This window comes from Castor canadensis, chromosome X (assembly GCF_047511655.1).
Source record: "Castor canadensis chromosome X, mCasCan1.hap1v2, whole genome shotgun sequence".
In the NCBI taxonomy this organism is placed as follows: domain Eukaryota; kingdom Metazoa; phylum Chordata; class Mammalia; order Rodentia; family Castoridae; genus Castor; species Castor canadensis.
The window spans coordinates 82,328,082-82,351,812 of record NC_133405.1 but is presented as its reverse complement, the minus strand read 5'-3'; the positions used below and the strand labels follow the sequence as shown (position 1 = coordinate 82,351,812).

Genomic DNA, 23,731 nt, shown 5'->3' with positions numbered 1-23,731 from the left:
TGAGATCAAGTACAAATGTCCAGAATTCTCTAATGAAAATACTGAAGATGAACATGACAGCGATATTAACCTTGATACAAAGCTGACTCCGATTTACTGTATCTTAATTGCTACATAGGTATATCTTATTATTTTGATTGGGAATAAATTATCTTTTTTTTCTTCTGGAGTGAATAACAGTGTCCCTTGCATATAGTAAGAGTTCATAAATAGTTGCATTATTGAATTGGTATAAGGTCTGTTTGGATCCATTAATTCAAGCTTCTCAACTTTCTTCATAAATGGCAACCAGACTAGAGGAGTGGCTCAAGTGGTAGAGCACCTGCTTTGCAAGCATGAAGCCCTGAGTTCAAATCCCAGGCCCACCAAAAAAAAATAAATAAATACATGGCAACCAGTCTGGAGCTCAGACTGTTTCAGGATTTGCTCAATTACCTCGAAGGCTGAAAGGATTAATATCTGAGTGTAGGCATATCTGTAACTAAAGATACACGTGTGTATGCAGTCACAACAATCAAGCTAGGAAAGTATGCTTAACTTACTAGAAGGACAAGACACTGATGGGATGAGGGTCAGATTTGCAATTCCAACACTATTTTGGGGAGACTAACTCCATTTCAAGGCCTAATCTCTTATCAATCACCTCCGAAATAAGTGAAAAGGGTCAAAAGGTATGCTGAAGACCTTCATTTTCTAAGATTATTTATTTATTTTATTTATTTTGCATTGCTGGCGATCGAGCCCAGGACCTTGCACATACTAGGCAGACACTCTACCACTGAGCTATATCTCCAGCCCTCTGAGAATAGTTTTTTTTTTTTTGAGAATAGTTCTTTACTGACGTGAATTTTTATAGTAATCTCCCCTTCCCCCAGCTTTTAAAACTGCTGAGTAGATAGAAAGTATGAAAAAGTACACAGCGACAAGACTTCCCCAGTCTTGTCCCACATCAGAGCCCTAGATGGGTACTCGTTGTTTTTTTCCTGTTATATAAGCTTCCACAGTTTCTTTTTCACATAAAATACATTCAATCCCCTTGTCTTAAAAATGCATGTTTTTTTTGTTGTGGATTATTTTGAGTATTTTTTATTCTAACAGCCAAATATAACTCACAAATAACATTTATACCTCTGTCAGAGTTGTCCTCCAAGACTGAAATCTTGAATATATAAAACTGAGTGAAAATGTTTGTAGGATCCTGTTGTTCAGCTTCTGTCATTGCCTCTTTGGCCTGAAAAAGAGAAACATTGAGTCTGTTTTAACTATAGGCAAGTCCTTACCATATTTTACTAATATCATTTAAATAGTCACAATGGATAATGGATACCCACAAAGAAAAGATAGGAACCTAATAAAAGTCTTTAAAGAATTCTTTTCTTAGAATGATAAAGAAATAGTTTTGTTTCTGGATAGGATGAGTTAGCTATGTCAGAATAACCCTCTTCCTGAAAACTACCAAAAATGTTGGGTAACATATTTTTTTGGAAAAAATGGAAGAGCAACTGGCAAGACAAAAGGAATTACCAAGCCAAGATCTAAGGAAAAGTGAGGATCCAGAGAGGTAAACAGAAAAGTAGAGCCATTTTCATCTGGTACGTATTTTCAAATATAGGCAAATGTTAACTGCAGTTTTGATAGAACTTACTAGGTCAGGGAATAGATATCAAGTTCCATGGGATCATACTGTTAGACTAAGGCTGTCAGAAGTAAATCTGCTCTTACCCACATGCCCAGGGGACTACAGAAACAGTAACTTTGGTACTGAATATAAGGTAGCACTATAGGTAGGGAGAAATGATCCCTAAGGTGTAACACAAGTAGACTCATTTACTTATAGCACCAAATTATATGTGTGTGGGGGGTCAAAAGACCTAAAACTATGAATTTAGTTTAAATATTTCCCAAACATCTGCAGGAACAAATTGATATTCTTTCTTGGAGAAGGAACCTTCATCTAAGGCCTCAAAAATTTCATGAGTGATGAGTTATAAACATTAAAAAATAACCAAGCACTCTAGGAAAAAGGTGCCATAAATGAGAATAATCAGAAACAGACAGCAGTAGCAGATCCTCAAGATGCAGAAACTAGAACAATCAAAAACTAGTTATAAAACACCTATGCTTTCAAAGTTTAAAAAAAGATGTGCTCAGAAATAAAGTAGATATGTTGTAACTTAATTCAGTATTACACACTAATAACAATTATACTGATGTTTCCAGTTAGCATCCACTATAAGAAGTTACTACCTTTGTCACAACAGTTGTTAGATTCTTTGAATATTGATGAAGTATAGGAAACAGAGACTATATATAAGACGTGAAATTGAATTCACAATTTTGAAAAAAGGAACTTCTTGAAGTGAAAAATACAGTAACCTAAATGAAAACATAATAAGCAAGCTGACTACTATATTAGCAATAGGCGAAGACAAAATTAATGTACTGAAAGATAAAACAATAAATTAACTGAAGTGCAGCAAAGAGGGATTTATAACCATGGAGGACAGTAAAGAAAGGATTCTATACTTTCTAGGGCAGCCACTAAAAGAACAGAAAAAATAATTTTCACACTAATAGAAGGGTAAAGCTGAAAAGTAAAACAAAAACTAAGGATACTCTTTTCAAAAAACTTGATGGCCACGTGCAAAAAAATGGATCTAAACACACATCATAAATTTTTCACATAAATTAATTTAAAATATATGATAATTTAAATGGAAAACTCAAAACTATAAAACTTTCAGGACGAATGGAGTGGCTCAAGTGGTACAGTGTCTGCCTAGCAATCATGAGGCCCTGAGTTCAAACCCCAGTACTGCTAATCCCCCCTAAAAACCCATCACCACCACCACCACCAAAAAAATCGGTGCTTTGTCAGGCGCTGGTGGCTCACACTTGTAATCCTGGGCACTTGGGAAGCAGAAATCAGGAGGATCATGGGTTGAGGCCAGCTTGGGCAAATAAAAAAGATAAGATGCTATCTCAAAAATACCCAACACAAAAAAGGGTTGGCAGAGTGGTTAAAGTGGTAGAGTGCCTGCCTAGCAAATGTGAGGCCCTGAGTTAAAACTCCAGTACCACCACCATCAAAAAACAAAACAAAACAAAAACACAAAACCTCTTAGAAGATAATGTAGTAGAAAATCTAGGTGACCTTAGGTTTGGTGATGCCTTTTTAGAGAAAACTAAAAGCATGTTCTGTAAAAGAAAAAAATTGTTAAGTGGGACTAAAATTAGAAACTTCTAAATCAGAAAAACAATCCCACTCACAATAGCCTCAAAAATAATACCTAGAAATAAACCTAACCAGGGAAACGAAAGACCGCTACAATAAAAGCTATAAGACACTGAAGAAAAGAATTTAAGAAGACACTAGAGAAGACTTCCTATGTTCACAGATCAGCAGAACTATTATTATGAAACCGGCTGTAGTACTGAAAGCAATCTACCGATTCCACGGAATCCCCATCAAAATTCTAATGTCACTCTTCACAGAAATAGAAAAAAAAAAAACCCTAAAATTCACATAGAAGCCTAAAAGATCCCCAATAGCCAAAGCAATCCTAGGCAAAAAGAGCAATGCCGGAGGCATCACAATTCCAGATTTCAAATTATACTACTGAGCCGTATAACAAAAGTAGCATGGTACTGACACAGAAACACACATGTGGACCAATGAAATAGAATAGAGGACACAGAAATAAACCCATGCAGTACAGCCACGTGATTCTCAACAAAGGTAGGGAAAACACACATTGGAGAAAAGACTGCCTCTTCAACATGTGGTGTTAGAAAACTATATACACATGTAGAAGACTGAAACTAGATCCCTATCTCTCACACTGTACAAAAATCCGTTCAAAATGGATCAAAGACTTTAATGAAGGAGCTGCAACTTTGAAACTACTGGATGAAAACATTTGTAAAATACTTCAAAATCTAGGAACAGGCAACACCTTTCTGAAGAGGACCCCAATAGCTCAGAAAATAATAGCAAGATTTGACAAAGGGCTGGTGGAGTGGCTAAAGTGGTAGAGTGCCTGCCTAGCAAGCACAAGGCCCTGAGTTCAAACCCCAGTACCACCGAGAGAGAGAGAGAGAGAGAGAGAGAGAGAGAGAGAGAGAGAGAGAGAGGGGGAGAGAGAGAGAGAGAGAGAGAGAGAGAGAGAGAGAGAGAGAGAACAGACAAATGGGATTGTATAAATTAAGAAGCTTCTGCGCTGGCAGAGTGGCTCAAGTGGTAGAGCGCCTGCCTAGCAAGTATAAGGCCCTAAGTTCAAATCCCAGTGCCACCAAAAAATAAAAAGAGTATTGAATTTGGTTATTCAAAACTGTCTCCCTAATTGAAAACATAAAGCTTCTGTACAGCAAAGGAAGCAATTACCAAAGTGAAGATACAGCCTACACATGGGAGAAAATCTTTTCTAGCTATCTGATAGGGGATTAATATCTAGAATACATAAAGAACTTAAAGAATTTAATCATCAAAAGAACAAATAATCAATAAATGGGCAAACGAATTGAACAGTTTTAGAAAGAGGTACAAATGGCCAATAAATACATTTTAAATGTACAATATCTTAGCTTTGAGGGAAAATGCAAATCAAAACTACATTGAGATTCCATCTCACCCTAGTCAGAATGAATATCATAAAAAAACCCACAACAAATGTTGGCAAGCATGCGGGCAGTATGCGGGGAGGGACCCTTATACACTGCTGTTGGGAATGTAAATTAGTGTAGCCACAATGGAAATCTGTACAGAGGTTTCTAAAGAAACTAAAAGTAGAACTACTATATGATCCTGTTCTAGCACTCTTGAGCATGTATCTGAAGGAATGTAAGTCAGCATTCAATAGAGACACCTGCACACCCATGTTTATTACTGCACTACTTACAATAGCCAAACAATGGAAAAAGTCTAGGTGGCATCAACAGATGATGAATAAAGAAAAAGTGGTGTATATACACAATGGAGATTTAGGCAGCACTGCAGGAAAATGGACGGAAATGGAAATCATCGTGTTAAGCAAAGTAAGCCAGTTTCATAAAGACAAATATTTCATGTTTTCTCTCCAATGTGGAATCTAGCTGGGAGGGGAGGCTGTAAGTAAAAGAGGGGCTACTAGTGATGTGAAAAGAGAAGACGGGGAGGGGACAGGAGGAATCAGAAAAGCAATAGAGGTGGTGAATATTATCAAAGTACATTATATGCAGGTATAGAAATGTCATAATGAAACCCATTAAATGTACAAAAACCTAGACAAAATTAGATTTTAAAAATTGAAAAAAAGTAACTTCTGATCCAAGCAAGGTGGAGCATATCTATAATTCCAGTTCTTGGGAGGCTGAGGCAAGAGGATCACTGGTTCAAGTCCAACCTGGGCTACATAATGAGACCCTGCTTAATGAGAGTCAATGCCCTGTATAGCTATCCTTATCTCAACCAGCAAAAACCCTTGTTCCTTCTTATTATTGTGTATACTCTCTCTACAACAAAATTAGAAATAAGGGCAAAATAGTTTCTGCTGGGTATTGAGGGGGTGGGGGGGAGAGGGAGGGGGCGGAGTGGGTGGTAAGGGAGGGGGTGGGGGCAGGGGGGAGAAATGACCCAAGCCTTGTATATACATATGAATAATAAAAGAAAAAAAAATCTTTGCAAAGCACTATTTTAAATAATGTATTAATACATGCAATTATCTTTAAGTGGATTATTATTAAGATGATTGTCCCCTATTTCAGAACAGGACCTAAATCGCACTGTTCATAGAGGATTAAACATTGTGCATTCTGAATCTCTAAAAAAAAAAAAAACAGAAACAAAACAAAAGAAAAAAATTAAAAACTTTCTGCTCCGTAAAAGACATCATTAAGGCCAGGCATGGTGGTATATGCCTATAATCCCAGCTATTTGGGAGGTGAAAACAGGAGGATCTCAAGTTTACGGCCAACATGGGTAAATGTAGTGAGACTCAGTCTCAAATATATATATATATATATATATATATATATATATATATATAATTTAAAAAGGGATGGAAGTGTAGGTCAAGTGGTAGAGCACTTATCTAGCATGCACAAGGCCCTAGGTTCAGTCCCCAGTGCCAAAAAATTAAACTAAATTAGAATTTAAAAAGACATTATTGAGAGAATGCAAGGTAAGCCACATATTGGGGAAAATATTTGCAAAGCATCTAACTGAGAAGGAGTGGTATCCAAAATGTACAATAAATTCTTAAAACTAAATAATAAGAAAACAAAAATAACACACTTCTCTGAATAAGACATACAGATGGAAAATAAGCATATACTTATTTTGATATATGCTTAACATCATATATCATTAGGGTTGTGAAAATACAAAACAACGAGATACCACTAAGCACCCATTAGGATTGTTACAATTCAAAACACCACCAGCATCCCACATTGGTGAGATGTGGAGCAAAAGGAGCTCTATTCATTGCTGTGGGAATGAAAAATGGTATAGCTACTTTCGAACTCAGCTTGGCAGTTTCTTACAAAACTAAACATGCTCTTACTATACAAATTCAGCAGTTGCACTCCTTGGTATTTAACCAAATGAGTTTAAACCTTATGGCTATGAAAAAACCTGCACACAAATGGTTATAGAAATTTTATTCATAAGTATCCAAACCAGAAAGTAACCAAAATATTCTTCACTAAATAAAACAGATAAATAAACTGTGAGACATTTAAATAATTGCATATTATTGAGCACTAAGCAGAAATGAGCTGGGCTAGGGATGTAGCTCAGTGGTAAAAGTGTTTGCCTACAATAGGAAAAGGGGACCAGGAACTAGAGAAAAGGTTAGATCAAAAAGAATTAACCTAGAAGGTAACACCCACGCACAGGAAATCAATGTGAGTCAATGCCCTGTATAGCTATCCTTATCTCAACCAGCAAAACCCCTTGTTCCTTCCTATTATTGCTTATACTCTCTCTACAACAAAATTAGAGATAAGGGCAAAATAGTTTCTGCTGGGTATTGAGGGGGGGGAGCGGGAGGGGGTGGAGTGGGTGGTAAGGGAGGGGGTGGGGGCAGGGGGGAGAAATGAACCAAGCCTTGTATGCACATATGAATAATAAAAGAAAAAAAAAAGTGTTTGCCTAGCATGCACAAGGCCCTGGGTTCAATCCCCAGTAGATAAGAAAAAAAAGAGCCTCAAAGAAATGTTACATAAAATAAATATTAAATATATAATACATTAAATATTACCAAATGAAAGTAACCAATTTGTATACTATATAATTGTAATTATGTGACACTCAAGAAAAGATAAAACTATGGAGATGATAAAAAGAAAAACGATCAGTGGTTGCTAGTTCAGGGGGAGGAATGGGTGAAGAACAGGGACTCAAATTATCTGTATGATGCTATGAGACTACTATTCCCACTCACTTTTCTGCAAATTCAAAACTACTCTAAAAAGTATATCTTTTTATCTTTAGCTTTTTGAGGAATCTCCATAGTACTTTCCATAGTGGTTGTACCAATTTTCATTCCTACAAGCAGTGGATAAAGGTTCCTGTTTTGCCCCATCATTGCTAGCATTTGTTGTTATTGTCCTTGAATATGGCTATCCTAACTGGGGTGAGATGAAATCTTAGGTGTTGTTTTGATTTGCATCTCTTTTATAACCAAGGAAATTGAACACTTCTTCATATATTTACTGGCCATTTATACCTCTTCCTTTGAGAAGTCTCAGTTTAATTCATGTGTCCATTTCTTCATTGGGATGTTGACTATTTGGGGGCTGAGTTTTTTGAGCTCCCCATAGATTCTGGATATTAGTCCCTTATTGGATGAGTAGCTGGCAAAGATTTTCTCCCATTCTGTAGGCTGTCTCTTGAGTCTTGTGACTGTTTCATTGCTGGGCAGAAGCTCTTTAACTTGATGCAGTTCCATTTGTTCATTCTTTCTCTTAGATGCTGAGCCGTTTTGAGTTCTACTTAGGAAGTTGTTCCCTATACCTATATGTTCCAGTGAATCTCCTACTACTTCCTGGAGTTATTTCAAAGTTTCAGGCCTTTATGATAATCCAACAGGCTTTATTTTTTAAATTTTTTCTCTTTTATTCATATGTGCATATAATGTTTGGGTCATTTCTCCTCCCTTCCCCCGCCTCCTCCCTTTCCCCCTGCCCAAACCCTCCCTGTCCCCCTCTACCCCCTCGCTACCAGGCAGAAACTATTTTGCCCTTGTCTCTAATTTTGTTGAAGAGGGAGTATAAGCAATAATAGGAAGGAACAAGTGTTTTTGCTGGTTGAGATAAGGATAGCTATACAGGGAGTTTACTCGTATTGCTTTCCTGTACATATGTGTTACATTCTAAATTAATTCTTCTCGAACTAACCTTTTCTCTACTTCCTGGTCCCCTTCTCCTATTGGTCAGTTGCTTTAAAGTATCTGCTTTAGTTTCTCTGCGTTGAGGACAACAAATGCTATCTAGTTTTTTGGGGGGGTTTCGTGCCTATCCTCATACCTCCCTCATGTGCTCTCGCTTCATCATGTGATCAAAGTCCAATCCCATTGTTGTGTTTGCCCTTGATCTAAAGTCCACATATGACAGAGAACATACGATTTTTGGTCTTCTGGGCTTGGCTAACCTCACTCAGGATGATGTTCTACAGTTCCATCCATTTACTTACAAATGATAAGTTTTCATTCTTCTTCGTGGCTGAGTAGTATTCCACTGTGTATAAATACCACATTTTCTTAATCCATTCATCAACAGTGGGGCATCTTGGCTGTTTCCATAACTTGGCTATTGTGAATTGTGCTGCAATAAACATGGGTATGCAAGTACCTTTGGAATAACCTGTGTTGCATTCCTTTGGGTATATCCCCAAGAGTGGTATTGCTGGATTATATGGCAGATCTATGTTTAGATTTTTAAGAAGCCTCCAAATTTTTTTCCAGAGTGGTTGTACTAGTTTGCATTCCCACCAGCAGTGTATAAGGGTTCCTTTTGCCCCACATCCTCACCAACACCTGTTGTTGGTGGTGTTTCTAATGATAGCTATTCTAGTAGGGGTGAGGTGGAATCTTAGTGTGGTTTTGATTTGCATTTCCTTTATGGCTAGAGATGGTGAGCATTTTTTCATGTGTTTTTTGGCCATTTGAATTTCTTCTTTTGAGAAAGTTCTTTTTAGTTCACTTGCCCATTTCTTTATTGGTTCATTAACTTTGGGAGAATTTAGTTTTTTGAGTTCCCTATATATTCTGGTTATCAGTCCTTTGTCTGATGTGTAGCTGGCAAATATTTTCTCCCACTTGGAAAAAGGAACCTTCTTACACTATTGGTGGGAATGTAAACTAGTACAACCACTCTGAAAAAAAATTTGGAGGCTACTTAAAAAGCTAAACATTGATCTACCATTTGCTCCAGCAATACCACTCTTGGGGATATACCCAAAAGACTGTGACACAGGTTACTCCAGAGGCACCTGCACACCCATGTTTATTGCGGCACTATTCACAATAGCCAAGTTATGGAAACAGCCAAGATGCCCCACTACTGACGAATGGATTAAGAAAATGTGGTATCTATACACAATGGAATTTTATGCAGCCATGAAGAAGAGCGAAATGTTATCATTCGCAGGTAAATGGATGGAATTGGAGAATATCATTCTGAGTGAGGTTAGCCTGGCCCAAAAGACCAAAAATCATATGTTCTCCCTCATATGTGGACATTAGATCAAGGGCAAACACAACAAGGGGATTGGACTTTGAGCACATGATAAAAGCGAAAGCACACAAGGGAGGGGTGAGGATAGGTAAGACACCTAAAAAACTAGCTAGCATTTGTTGCCCTTAACGCAGAGAAATTAAAGCAGATACCTTAAAGCAACTGAGACCAATAGGAGAAGGGGACCAGGAACTAGAGAAAAGGTGAGATCAAAAAGAATTAACCTAGAAGGTAACACCCACGCACAGGAAATCAATGTGAGTCAATGCCCTGTATAGCTATCCTTATCTCAACCAGCAAAAACCCTTGTTCCTTCCTATTATTGCTTATACTCTCTCTACAACAAAATTAGAAATAAGGGCAAAATAGTTTCTGCTGGGTATTGAGGGGGGGGAGAGGGAGGGGGTGGAGTGGGTGGTAAGGGAGGGGGTGGGGGCAGGGGGGAGAAATGAACCAAGCCTTGTATACACATATGAATAATAAAAGAAAAATGAAAAAAAAGGTGAAAAAAAAAAAAGCAACTGAGTCCAATAGGAAAGCAACAGGAACTAGAGAAAAGGTTAGATAAAAAAGAATTAACCTAGAAGGTAACACACATGCACAGGAAATTAATGTGAGTTAACTCCCTGTGTAGCTATCCTTATCTCAACTAGCAAAAACCCTTGTTCCTTCCTATTACTGCTTATACTCTCTCTTCAACAAAATTAGAGAAAAGGGCAAAATAGTTTCTGCCGGGTATTGAGGGGGTGGGAGGGAGAGGGAGGGGGCGGAGTAGGTGGTAAGGGAGGGGGTGGGGGCAGGGGGGAGAAATGACCCAAGTCTTGTATGCACATATGAATAATAAAACAATAAAAAAAGATGACAGGAACAGTAAAAAAAAAATATTTTCTCCCACTCTGTGGGTGGTCTCTTCAGTTTAGAGACCATTTCTTTTTTTTTCTTTTATTCATATGTGCATACAATGTTTGGGTCATTTCTCCCCCCTTTCCCCCGCCCCCTCCCGACCATTTTGTTGAGCAGAAGCTTTTTGGTTTTATGAAGTCTCATTTGTCTATGCTATCTCTTAGTTGCTGAACTAATGGGGTTCCATAGAGAAAGTCCTTGCCTATACCTATTAGTTCTAAAGTATTTCCTACTCTTTTCTGTACCAACTTTAGAGTTTGGGGTCTGATATTAAGATCTTTGATCCATTTTGAGTTAATACTGGTATAGGGTGATAAACATGGGTCTAGTTTCAGTTTTTTGCAGACTGCTAACCAGTTTTCCCAGCAGTTTTTGTTGAAAAGGCTATCTTTTCACCATTGTATATTTTTAGCGCCTTTGTCAAAGATAAGTTGGCTACAGTTGTGTGGATTCATATCCAGGTCTTCTATTCTGTTCCACTGGTCTTCATGTCTGTTTTTGTGCCAGTACCATGCTGTTTTTATTGTTATTGCTTTGTAATATAGTTTGAAGTCGGGTATTGTGATACCTCCAGCGTTGTTCTTTTTGACTGAGTATTGCCTTGGCTATTCGTGGCCTCTTGTGTTTCCCCATAAATTTAACTGTAGATTTTTCAATCTCTTTAATGAATGTCATTGGGATTTTGATGGGAATTGCATTAAACATATAGATTACTTTTTGACAGTATAGACATTTTTAATATGTTGATTCTACCAATCCAGGAGCATGGGAGATCTCTCCACTTTCTTTAGTCTTCCTCAGACTCTTTCTTCAGAATGTTTATAGTTTCCTTGTAGAGGTCGTTTACATCCTTTGTTAGGTTTACACCTAGGTATTTGATTTATTTTGAGGCTATTGTAAATGGAATTGTTTTCATACATTCTTTCTCGGTTTGTTCATTATTAGTGTATAGAAATGCTAATGATTTTTCTATGTTGATTTTATATCCTGCTACCTTGCTATAGCTATTGATGGTGTATAGGAGCTTCTGAGTAGAGTTTTTTGGGTCTTTAAGGTATAGGATCATGTCATCTGCAAATAGGGATATTTTGACAGTTTCTTTACCTATTTGTATTCCTTTTATTCCTTCTTCTTGCCTAATTGCTCTGGCTAGGAATTCCAGTACTATGTTGAATAGGAGTGGAGATAGTGGGCATCCTTGTCTAGTTCCTGATTCTAGAGGGAATGGTTTCAGTTTTTCTCCATTAAGTATAATGCTGGTTGTAGGTTTGTCATATATAGCTTTTATAATGTTGAGGTACTTTCCTTCTATTCCTAGTTTTCTTAGAGCTTTTATCATGAAACGGTGTTGGATCTTATCAAAGGCTCTTTCTACATTTATTGAGATGATCAAGTGGTTTTTGTCTTCCTTCTGTTAATGTGGTGTATTACACTTATTGATTTGCATATGTTGAGCCACCCCTGCATTCCTGGGATGAAGCCTCCTTGGTTGTGGTGAATGATCTTTTTGATGTGTTGTTTAATTCAGTTTGCCATTATTTTATTGAGGATTTTTGCATTAATGTTCATTAAGGAGATTGGCCTATAGTTCCCTTTTTTAGAGGTGTCGTTGCCTGGTTTTGGGATAAGTGTAATACTGGCTTCATAAAATGTGTTAGGCAGTGTTCCTTCCCTTTCTATTTCATGGAACAGTTTAAGGAGGGTTGGTATCAGTTCTTCTTTAAAGGTCTGATAGAATTCAGCTGAGAATCCATCAGGTCCTGGACTTTTCTTTTTGGGGAGACTCTTGATTGCTGCTTCAATTTCATTTTGTGTTATAGGTCTATTCAGGTGATTAATTTCCTCTTGGTTCAGTTTTGGATGATCATAAGTATCTAGAAATCTGTCCATTTCTTCAAGATTTTCAAATTTATTTGAATATAGGTTCTCAAAGTAGTCTCTGATGTTTTCCTGGACTTTCATGGTGTTTGTTGTTATCTCCCCTTTTGCATTTCTGATTTTACTGATTTGGGTTTTTTCTCTCCTCATTTTTGTCAGGTTTGCCAGGGATCTATAGATCCTGTTTAGTTTTTCAAAGAATGAACTTTTTGTTTCATTAATTCTTTGTATGGTTTTTTGGTTTCGATTTCATTGATTCCAGCTCTTATTTTTATTATTTCTCTCCTTCTATTTGTTTTGGGATTTGCTTGTTCTTGTTTTTCTAGGAGTTTGAGATGTATCATTAGGTCATTGATTTGAGATCTTTCAGTCTTTTTAATATATGCACTCATGGCTATAAACTTTCCTCTCAGGACTGCCTTAGCTGTGTCACATAGGTTCCAGTAGGTTGTGTTTTCATTTTCATTGACTTCCAGGAACCTTTTAATTTCCTCTTTTATTTCATCAATGACCCATTTTTCATTAGCAATGAGTTGTTCAGTTTCCAGCTGTTTGCATGTTTTTTGTCTTTATATTTGTTGTTGAGTTCTAGTTTTACTGCATTGTGATCAGATAGTATGCATGGTATAATTATTATTTGCTTATATTTTCTGAGGCTTGCTTGTGCCCTAGGGTATGATCTGTTTTGGAGAAGGTTCCATGGGCTGCTGAGAAAAATGTATATTGTGTAGTAGTTGGATGAGATGTTCTGTAGACATCAACTAGGTCCGTTTGATCTAAGATATGTTTTAGATCTAGGATTTCTTTGTTGAGTTTTTGTTTGGATGATCTAGCTATTGATTATAGTGGGGTGTTAAAGTCTCCCACTACCACTGTGTTAGAGTTAATATATGCTTTTAGATCCTTCAAGTATGTTTGATGAAATTGGGTACGTTGACATTGGGTGCATATAGGTTGATAATTTCCAACAGGCTTTATACTAACAATTTTTGTTTTCTCCACAGATGTTAAACATAAATAAAATTTTACTTGAAATATTGTGGGCTACAGCTAAAGCTTCAATCAGAGGAAACTATATTAAATATGTTATATAATAAATACATTTAAATACTACTATAAACTCAAAAGCTAAGCATCCACCTTGAGAAATTAGTATTAGTTCTTCCACCTTGGAAATTAGTAAAGAACTAACTGCAAGAGAAACTCAAAGAACATTTTAAAAGAAAACAATCAATACACTTAGCAATTGCTAAAATACAAAGCAAATGTATTGCAAGGACCCACAAAGTCAAAATTTTGTTCTTTGAAAAAAACTAATAAAATGGGCGAACCTCTGGTAATACAAACAAGGAATAAAAAAGAGAGAAAGAAAATAAAGCATATCAAGAGAATTATTTGAACAACTTTACAGTAATAAAGTTGAAAATTTAGACAACATAAATGCATTTGTAGAAAAATACAATTTCCCAAACTGAATAAACAAGAAGCAGAAATATCCAGGGTCTATAACTATTAAAGTTAAATCAATAGTCTAAAATCATCCTATAAAGAAGATGTGAAAGTCTGGTGGAGTTGCTCAAGTGGTAGAGCGCCTGCCTAAGCAAGTGTTAGGCATGGAGTTCAAACCTGAGTACCACAAAAAACAAACAAGAAGATGTGAATAGCATCACTTTTTTTTACTTCGTTAACTTCATTTTGTTGTGGCAAGAGCATTTAATATGAAATCTATCCTTAACGAATTTTTAGTGCATAATACAGTATTGTTGTCTATAGGTGTGATGTTGCATAGCAGATTTTAATAATTTATCTTGCTTAACTGAAACTATGTGGTTATTGATTAGTAAATCTCCACTACTTTCCAGCCTATGGAAACTACCATTCCACTCTCTGATTTTATTAATTTGACTATTTTAGATGCATCATAAAAGCAAAATCTGTAGTATTTGTCTGTAACTGCATTTTCACTTAGTATAATATCCTCAAAGTTATCCATGTTATCACATATTGCAGAATTTCTTTGTTTTTGAGCCTGAATAATATTCAATTGCACATATACCAACTTCTATATCCATTCATCTATGGACATTTAAATTGTTTCCAAATCTTTGCTATTGTGAATAGTACTATTAATGAGAATGCAAGTACAAATATTTGAGATTCTGATGTTGATTCTTGTGGATAATTACTACAAAGAGAGACTGCTGTATCATATGGTAATTCTGGTTTTCATTTTTTGAGAAATTCCCATACTTTTCCTCAGAGGCGGCACCATTTTGCATTCCTACCAAAAGTGTCTAAGGTATAGTGAGTGCTTATAATTTTGTATTTCCTCATAATCCATTTTTAAATGTAAGTTTAACTTTCTCATAGCAAAAGCAGGGCTCAGACATCCATGACAGTTTCTAATACTACACCCCACCCAAATGGCTTCAACTGGTGGCTAGAGATGAAAGCTTGAAGTCATCTCTCAGGCTAAGCAGACTGGGATCCCCATGTCACCTTTAAATTGACCATTCAGATCTTTGCCTGGGAACTTCAAGTGACCAGCTCTTAGTCACAGCATGACCTCCTGGAGAACCAGTGCTTGTCTGCTTTTAAGACCAACCAATTCAGCTGGGCACTGTTGGATCGTGCCTATAATCCTACCTACTTGGAAGACTAAGGTGGGAGGACTGCATTTGGAGGCCAGCCAGGGCAAATAATTTGTGAGACTCCATCTCCAATGTAACCAGAGCAAAATGGACTGGAGGTGTGACTCAAGCAGTAGAAGCTGCTTTGCAAATGCAAAGCCTGGAATTCAACTCCAGTCCCACCAAAACAAACAAAAAAAACCAAGCAATTGAAGGTTCCTACAGGAAACCTATTGAGTTTAACACACTGGGTACAATAAAAGCATTGACCCAAGGGTCACTTCCATGTCTCTTTCAACCTGTATTCCTTGACCTCCATATGCGGGCCCTTCAGGAACGCCAGTGTACTTCCAAGGGTCTGCAAGTATTAAAAAATCTCTTAAACTTTCACACTACGGTTGTGTCATTGAAGCTGGGTTTGCAATCCAACCCTGAAAGTAAAGTGACCCAAGAAGACTCATGCAGGTGGATCCCTGCTGACTTTCTTCTATGGGACCATAGTACATGCTGGAAATAGTAGCTACCTACTGAATTGATGATAAAATTCAATGAGCTTCAGTCAAAACACAAGGGTTCCAATTTTTCCATGTCCTCATCAACAGCTTGCTGTCTTTTGCAGTTTTGATAGTAGCCATCATGACAGGTAGTATCTTATTATGGTTTTGATTTGCATTTCCTTGGTCATTAGTTACACTGACAATTTCTTCATCTACCTGCTGGCAATTTGTATGTCTTCTTTGGACAAATGTCTACTCAAGTCCTTAGCCCAATTCTTTTTTTTTTTAATTGGTACTGGAGTTTGAACTCAGGGCCTCACATTTGCACTATACCACTGAAGCCACTCTGCCAGCCCCCTTAGCCCAATTTTAATTGGGTTATTATTATTTTGCCACTGAGTTGTAGGAGGTCTTTATATACTTTGGAGATTAACCTCTTATCAGATATATGGTTCACAAATATACTCTCAATTTTAGGTTTCTTTTTCACTCTGTTGATTATTTCTTTGCCATGTACAAACTTTTTTTTATTCATTTATTCACATGTTCATACATTGTTTGGGTCATTTCTGTTCCCTGCCCCCCGCCCCCACCCTCTCCCCTCCTCCCCCTCGCTTTCAAGCAGAACCTGTTCTGTGCTTTTCTCCAGTTCTGTTGAAGAGTAGAAATAAGCAATAATAAGAAAGACATAGCGTTTTTGCTAGTTGAGATAAGGACAGCTATACAGACAGATTCCTAGCATTGCTTTCATGTACAAATGTGTTAAACCCAGGTTGGTTCATCTCTAACTGATCTTTACACTGGTTCCTGATCCTCTTCTCATGTTGACCTCTGTCGCTTTAAGGTTACTATATTAGCTCCTCTGGAGTGGGGACATCAAATACTTTCATGTTTTGGGTTTTCAACCTATCCCCATTCCTCCCGTATGCACTCTCCCCTTATCATTTGACCCAACTCCAACAACATTGCTGTATTTGCCCTAGATCTAAAGACCGAATATGAGGGAGAACATGCGATTTTTGGTCTTCTGAGTCTGGCTAACCTCGCTGAGAATTATGTTCTCCAGTTCCATCCATTTACTTGCAAATGATAAGATTTCATTCTTCTTCATGGCTGAGTAGTATTCCATTGTGTGCAAATGCCACATTTTCTTGATCCATTCATCAGTAGTGGCGCATTTTGGTTGTTTCCATAACTTGGCTATTGTGAATAGCGCTGCAGTAAACATGGGTGTGCAAGTGCCTCTGGAGTAACCTGTGTTGCATTACTTTGGGTATATCCCCAGGAGTGGGACTGCTGGATCATATGGCAGATCTATGTTCAGATTTTTAAGAAGCCTCCAAATTTTTTCCACAGTAGTTGCACCAGCTTGCATTCCCACCAGCAGTGTACAAGGGTTCCTTTTTCCCCCACATCCTCACCAACACATGTTGTTGGTGGTGTTTTTGATGATGGCTATTCTAACAGGGGTGAGGTGAAATCTTAACGTGGTTTTGATTTGCATTTCCTTTATGGCTAAAGATGGTGAGCATTTTTCATGTGTTTTTTGGCCATTTGAATTTCTTCTTTTGAAAAAGTTCTGTTTAGTTCAGTTGCCTGTTTCTTAATTGGTTCATTGACTTTGGGAGAGTTTAGTTTCTTAAGTTCCCTGTATATTCTGGTTATCAGTCCTTTGTCTGATGTGTAGCTAGTAAATATTTTCTCCCACTCTGTGGGTGGTCTCTTCAATTTAGAGACCATTTCTTTTGTTGTGCAGAAGCTTTTTAATTTTATGAAGTCTCATTTGTCCATTCTTTCTCTTAGTTGCTGGGCTGCTAGGGTTCTATTGAGGAAGTCCTTGCCTATACCCATTAGTTCTAGAGTGTTTCCTGCTCCTTCCTGTACTAACTTCAGAGTTTGGGGTCTGATATTTAGGGCCTTGATCCATTTTGAGTTGATACTAGTACAGGGTGATAGACATGGATCTAGTTTCAGTTTCTTGCAGATGGATAACCACTTTTCCCAGCAACATTTGTTGAAGAGGCTGTCTTTTCTCCATTGCATATTTTTTTGCCCCTTTGTCAAAAATGAGGTGGGTATAGTTGTGTGGATTCATATCTGGGTCCTCTATTCTGTTCCACTGGTCTTCATGTCTGTTTTTGTGCCAGTACCATGCTGTTTTTATTGCCATTGCTTTCTAATATAGTTTGAAGTCGGGTATTGTGATACCTCCAGCATTGTTCTTTTTGCTGAGTATTGCCTTGGCTATTCGGGGTCTCTTGTGTTTCCAAATGAACTTTAGGGTAGATTTTTCAATCTCTGTGATGAAAGTCATTGGGATTTTTTATGGGAATTGCATTAAACATGTAGATTGCTTTTGGTAGTATAGCCATTGAGGGCTGAAATCAATGAAATAGAAACAAAAAAACCCACAAAGAACTGATGAAACAAAAAGTTGGTTCTTTGAAAAAATAAATAAGATTGACAGACCCCTGGCAAACCTGACTAAAATGAGGAAAGAAAAAACCCAAATCAGGAAAATCAGAAATGCAAAAGGGGAGATAACAACAAACACCACAGAAATTCAGGAAATCACCAGAGACTACTTTGAGAGCCCATACTCTAACAAATTTGAAAATTATGAAGAAATGGACAGATTTCTACATACTTATGACCATCCAAAACTGAACCAAGAGGATATTAATCACCTGAATATATCTATAACCCAAAACAAAATTGAAGCAGCAATAAAGCATCTCTCAAAAAAGAAAAGTCCAGGACCTGATGGATTCTCAGCTGAATTCTATCAGATGTTTAAAGAAGAACTAATACTAACCCTTCTTAAACTGTTGCATGAAATAGAAAGGGAAGGAACACTGCCTAACTCATTTTATGAAGCCAATATTACTCTCATCCGAAAACGAGACAAAGACACCTCCAAAAAGGAGAACTATAGGCCAATTTCCTTAATGAATATCGATGCAAAAATCCTCAATAAAATAATGGCAAACTGAATTCAACAACACATCAGAAAGATCATACACCATGACCAAGTCAGCTTCATCCCAGGGATGCAGGGGTGGTTCAACATATGCAAATCTATAAATGTAATACACCACATTAATAGAAGCAAAGACAAAAACCACTTGATCATCTCAATAGATGCAGAAAAAGCCTTCGACAAGATCCAACATCACTTTGTGATAAAAGCTCTAAGAAAACTAGGAATAGAAGGAATGTACCTCAACATTGTAGACTATATATGACAAACTTACAGCCAACATCATACTTAACAGTGAAAAACTGAAACCATTCTCTCTAAAACCAGGAATGAGACAAGGATGCCCACTATCCCCACTCCTATTCAACATAGTACTGAAATTTCTAGCCAGAGCAATTAGGCAAGAAGAAGAAATAAAAGTAATACAAATAGGTAAAGAAACTGTCAAAATATCCCTATTTGCAGATGATATGATCCTATACCTTAAAGACCCAAAAAACTCTACCCCAAAACTCTTAGACACCATAAACAGCTACAGCAAGGCGGCAGGATACAAAATCAACTTACAAAAAGCATTAGCTTTTCTATACATCAACAAGATACAAACTGAGAAGGAATATATGGAAACAATTCCATTTACAGTAGCCTCAAAAAAATCAAATGCCATGTAGAAACTTTTAAATTTGTTGTAGTTCCACTTGTGTATTTTTGCCTTTGTTCCTGATCTTAGAGGAAAAGCCTTCAGGTTTCAGTTTTTCACCATCAAGTATGATGTTAACTGTTGCCTTTTCTCATATGACTTTTCGGATACTGAGGTACTTAATTTTTATTCCTAGTTTCTATTGAGAGTTTTTAACATAAAAGAATGTTGAGTTTTGTCAAGCACATTTTCTGCATCTACTGAGATGAACATATAATTTTTATCTTTTATTCTATTAATGTGGTACACTGCATTAATTGATTTGCATTTATTGAACCATCCTTGAATCCCAAGAATAAACTCACTTGGTCATGGTATATGTTCCTTTTAGTGTGTTATTATGTTCAGTTTGCTAGTATTTTGATGCACTTTTTGTATCTATATTCATTAGGAATACTATTTTGTTGTGCACTTTTTGTATCTATATTCATTAAGAATACTGGCCTATTTTTTTCTTTTCTAGATATGTATTTGCCTTACTTTGGTATCAGGGTAGTGCTGGCTTCATCAAATGAGTTTGGAGGTACTCCCTCCTACTTAATTTTTTTGGAAGAGTCTGAGAAAGAATGACATTAATTAAAATGCTTGGTAGAATTCACCAGTGAAGCCATCTGGTCTTGGACTTTTCTTTGTTTAGAGATTTTTTTAAAAACTTTTTTGGGTGGTACTAGGATTTGAACTTGGGGCCTCATGTTTGCTAGGACAGGCACTCTTTGAGCCATGCCCCAGCCCATTGGGATGTTTTTCATTACTGGTTCAATCTCCATCTTAATTATAAGATTTGCTCAGACTTTCTGTTTATTATTTATGATTCCATCTCGGTAGACTGTATTTTATAGGAATTTGTCCATTTCTTCAAGTTTATTCAATTTGTTATTCACTATAGTCTTTTCTGATATTTTGTGTTTCTATTGCATCAGTTGTAATGTCTCTACTTTAAATTCTGATTTTACTTGAGTCTTTTTTCTTAGTTTAAGAATTTGCCAATGTTGTCTATCTTCCAAACCACTGCTTTAATTAATTTTTCTACAGTTTTTCTATTCTCTTGTTTCTGTTCTAATCATCATTTCCTTCTACTAAGTTTGGGTATGGCTCATTATTCTTTTTCTAGCTCTGTGAAGCATAAAATTGGTTGTTTACTTGAACTCTCTCTCTCTCTGTACTTGAGCTTGCTAGGCAGGCTCTCTACCAATTGAGCTTGCCTCCAGCCTTTTTTACTTTGATTATTTTTGAGACAGGGTCTTGCATTTTTGCTTGGGTCAGCCTGAACTGCGATCCTACTACTTATGCTTCCCAAGTAGCTGGGATAATAAACACATGCCACCAACTCAGCTTTTTTGTTGAGATGGGGTCTGCTAACTTTTTGCCAGGGCTGGCCTCAAACCACAATCCTCCTAACCTCCACCTCCCAAGCAGCTGGGATTACAGCTGTGAGCTACCACACTTGGCCTGAGATCATTCTTTTTAATATACACATTTGCTACAATAAGCTTCCCATGTTCAACATGATATATGTTCAAGGTTATCTATTTCATAATTGTTTGTAATAGTAAAAAAGAAAATAGCTTAAAAGTCCATTGATAGGTTAAACAAATGAGGCTACAACATCCAGAATATGTAAAGCATTCCAACAACTCAACAACTATAAAACCTAATTTTTTAGAAAAAGTCAAACACTTAAATAGACTTTTCTCCAAAGAATAAGTATAAATAGCTAATAAGCAAATGAAAAAATGCTCAATATCACTACTCATTATGGAAATGCAAATAACAAACATATAAAAGACCCCTTCATACTCATAAGGATGGCTATTGTAAATAAAACTAGCAAATTACAAGTTTTGACCAGAATGTGATGGTGGGAATGTAAAACAGTACAGTAGTTGGTCAAAACATTAAACATATAATTACTATATGACTCAATAATACTATTCTTAGATAAATACCTCAAAAAATTGAAAGCAGAAATTCAAACAGGTACTTGTATACTCATGTTCAGCAATATTATTCATAATAGCCATAGGTTGAAGCAATCCCTTGTGCAAAGTGTGTTTCCCCCTTCTCCACATAGAGAAAATATGGTGTATACATACAACAGAACATTATTCAGTCTTTAAAAAGAAGGATGTTCTGACAAATGTTGCAACATGATGTTCCTTGAGGACATTATGCTAAGTTGAATAAGCCAGTCACAAAAGGACAAATACTATATGATTCCACTTGTATGAGGTACCTACCTAGAATAGTCAAGGTCATAGAGACATAACACAGAATGGTGGTTTCAAGGGATCAGTGGGAAGGGAGAATGAGGAATTATCATTTAATGGATACAGAGTTTCAGGGTTTTGGTTTGTTTGAGACAGGGTCTTGCTATGTAGCTCATGGTGGTCCAGAACTCACCTGTCTCAGTCTCCCAAGGGCTAAGATTACAGGTGTGAACCACCAGGCTTGGCCAGAGTTGCAGGTTCTACAAGATGAAAAGAGTCCTGAAGACAAGTGTTGGTGGTAGTTTTGCAATAATTTGTTTGTACTTAATGCCACTGAACTGTATGCTTAAAAGTGGTTATGATGGCAAATTTTGTTATGTGTATCTTTACCACAGTTCTAAAAAATCAATTGGATTTCTACATACTAGCAAGGAACAACTGAAAACTGAAATTAATAAAGTAAGACTATTTGTAATATCATTAAAAACATGGATTCTTTGGAATAATGTTAATAAGACTGTTTTTAAGGTCACACTTTGTAGCCCAGGCTATCCTCAAATTTGTGATCCTCTTGCCTCAGCCTCCTGAGTGCTGGGATCACAGGCATGCATCACCATGCCCAGTTATGTACAAGATTTTTATGCTGAAAAGTAGAAAATATTGATGAGATAAATTTTAAAAGACCTAAATAAATAGGCAGCTATGCTATACTAATGGACTGGAACACTTAATACTGTAAGGATGTTAACTGTCTCCAAATTGATCTAAATATTCAATATAATCCCAGTCAAAATCCCAGCAGGTATTTTTTATAGAAATTGACAAGCTTCTTTTTACAATGGCCAAAATTATTCTGGAAATAAGAAAGTTGAAGACTTATACAGCTACACTTTAAGAACTACTATAAAACTACAATAATCAATAAATGAGGTATTAACATAAGGATAGATACAAAGAAAAAATGGAATAGAATACAATTCAGAAACAAATCCAAACACTTACGACCAACTGATTTTTTATAAAAGTTCTAAGGTAATTGGGGAAAGGTATCTAAATAGATGAAAATGAACCTTGATCTCTATCATGCAGACAGACAGACAGACAGACAGACACATGCACATGCACACACACACACAAACTGGATCACAGACCTAACCATAAAAGCTAAAACATTCTCTTGTGCTCCTTCCAAGGAAATCCTCACTTCTACTCCCATCCCCAAGCAATGACTGATATGCTTTCTATCACAGTAGGTTGTTTGTCTTTCTTAGAGTTTCATGTAAATGAAATCATACAGTATGAACTTTATTAAATTTTTTTCTTCTTCTTTCACTGGATATGTTTTAGAGAATCACCTATGTTGCATATATCAATAGCTGTTTTCCTTCTTACTGCTGATTCATGGATATACCATAATTTATTTATCCATCTATTGGTGGTTATTTTGGCTGTTTCCAGTTTGAGGGTATTATGAATAAAGTGCCTATGAATATTAAAATGAAAGTCTTTGTGTGGATATTTGTTTTGATTTTTCTTGGGCAGTACCTAGAAGTGGAATTTCTGGGTCACATGGTGAGTGTATTTTTATGTTTATATGAAACTGTTCAGCAGTTTTCTAAAGTATTTGCAACATTTTACATTCCCTAACAGCAGTGGATAAGAATGCCATTTTATCCACATCCTTGTCAATACATAGTATTTTTAATCTTTTAAATGTTAACCATTCAAGTGTGTGTGATGTTTTAATTTAATGAAATCAAATTTATTGGGGAATAAAAAAAGAGGAATAAAGATGTGTGATTTTGATCAAAGTACATTATATGCATGAATGAAAATACCACAATGAAACTCATTTGTGCAACTAATATATGCTAATAAGAATAGAAACATTATCATAATTTTATTTTGTGGTTTATGTTCATTGTGTCTTATCTAAGAAATCTTTACCCACTCCCAAGATAGCAAAATATTTTCTTATGTGCTTCTTTCTACAGACTTTACAATGTTAGGAAGTATTCCATATCAAGACTATGGTAGTGGGTACATTGGGGTATATATTTATCAAAATCATGTAACTGTATACTTAAAATGAGTGCACTTTTATATTTAAATTATATTTAAATATATCAATAAAGTTATTTTAAAAAGAATTTAGTAATGTTTTGCAAGGGTTTCTTTAGTTCTAAAATTCAGTGATCTATGGACTTAGTCCTCCACAA

The 23,731-nt window shown here is 36.4% G+C and overlaps 1 protein-coding gene across 1 annotated transcript in view; it reads right to left on the bottom strand.

Moving 5' to 3' along the window:
* Window positions 1-23,731, bottom strand: part of Tex11 (testis expressed 11) — a 384,064-nt gene that overhangs the window by 97,918 nt on the left and 262,415 nt on the right. The window contains exon 17 of the mRNA XM_074062265.1: window positions 1,129-1,231. Within this exon, the coding sequence (XP_073918366.1) occupies window positions 1,129-1,231 (103 nt within the window). The remainder of the gene's footprint in view (window positions 1-1,128; window positions 1,232-23,731) is intronic.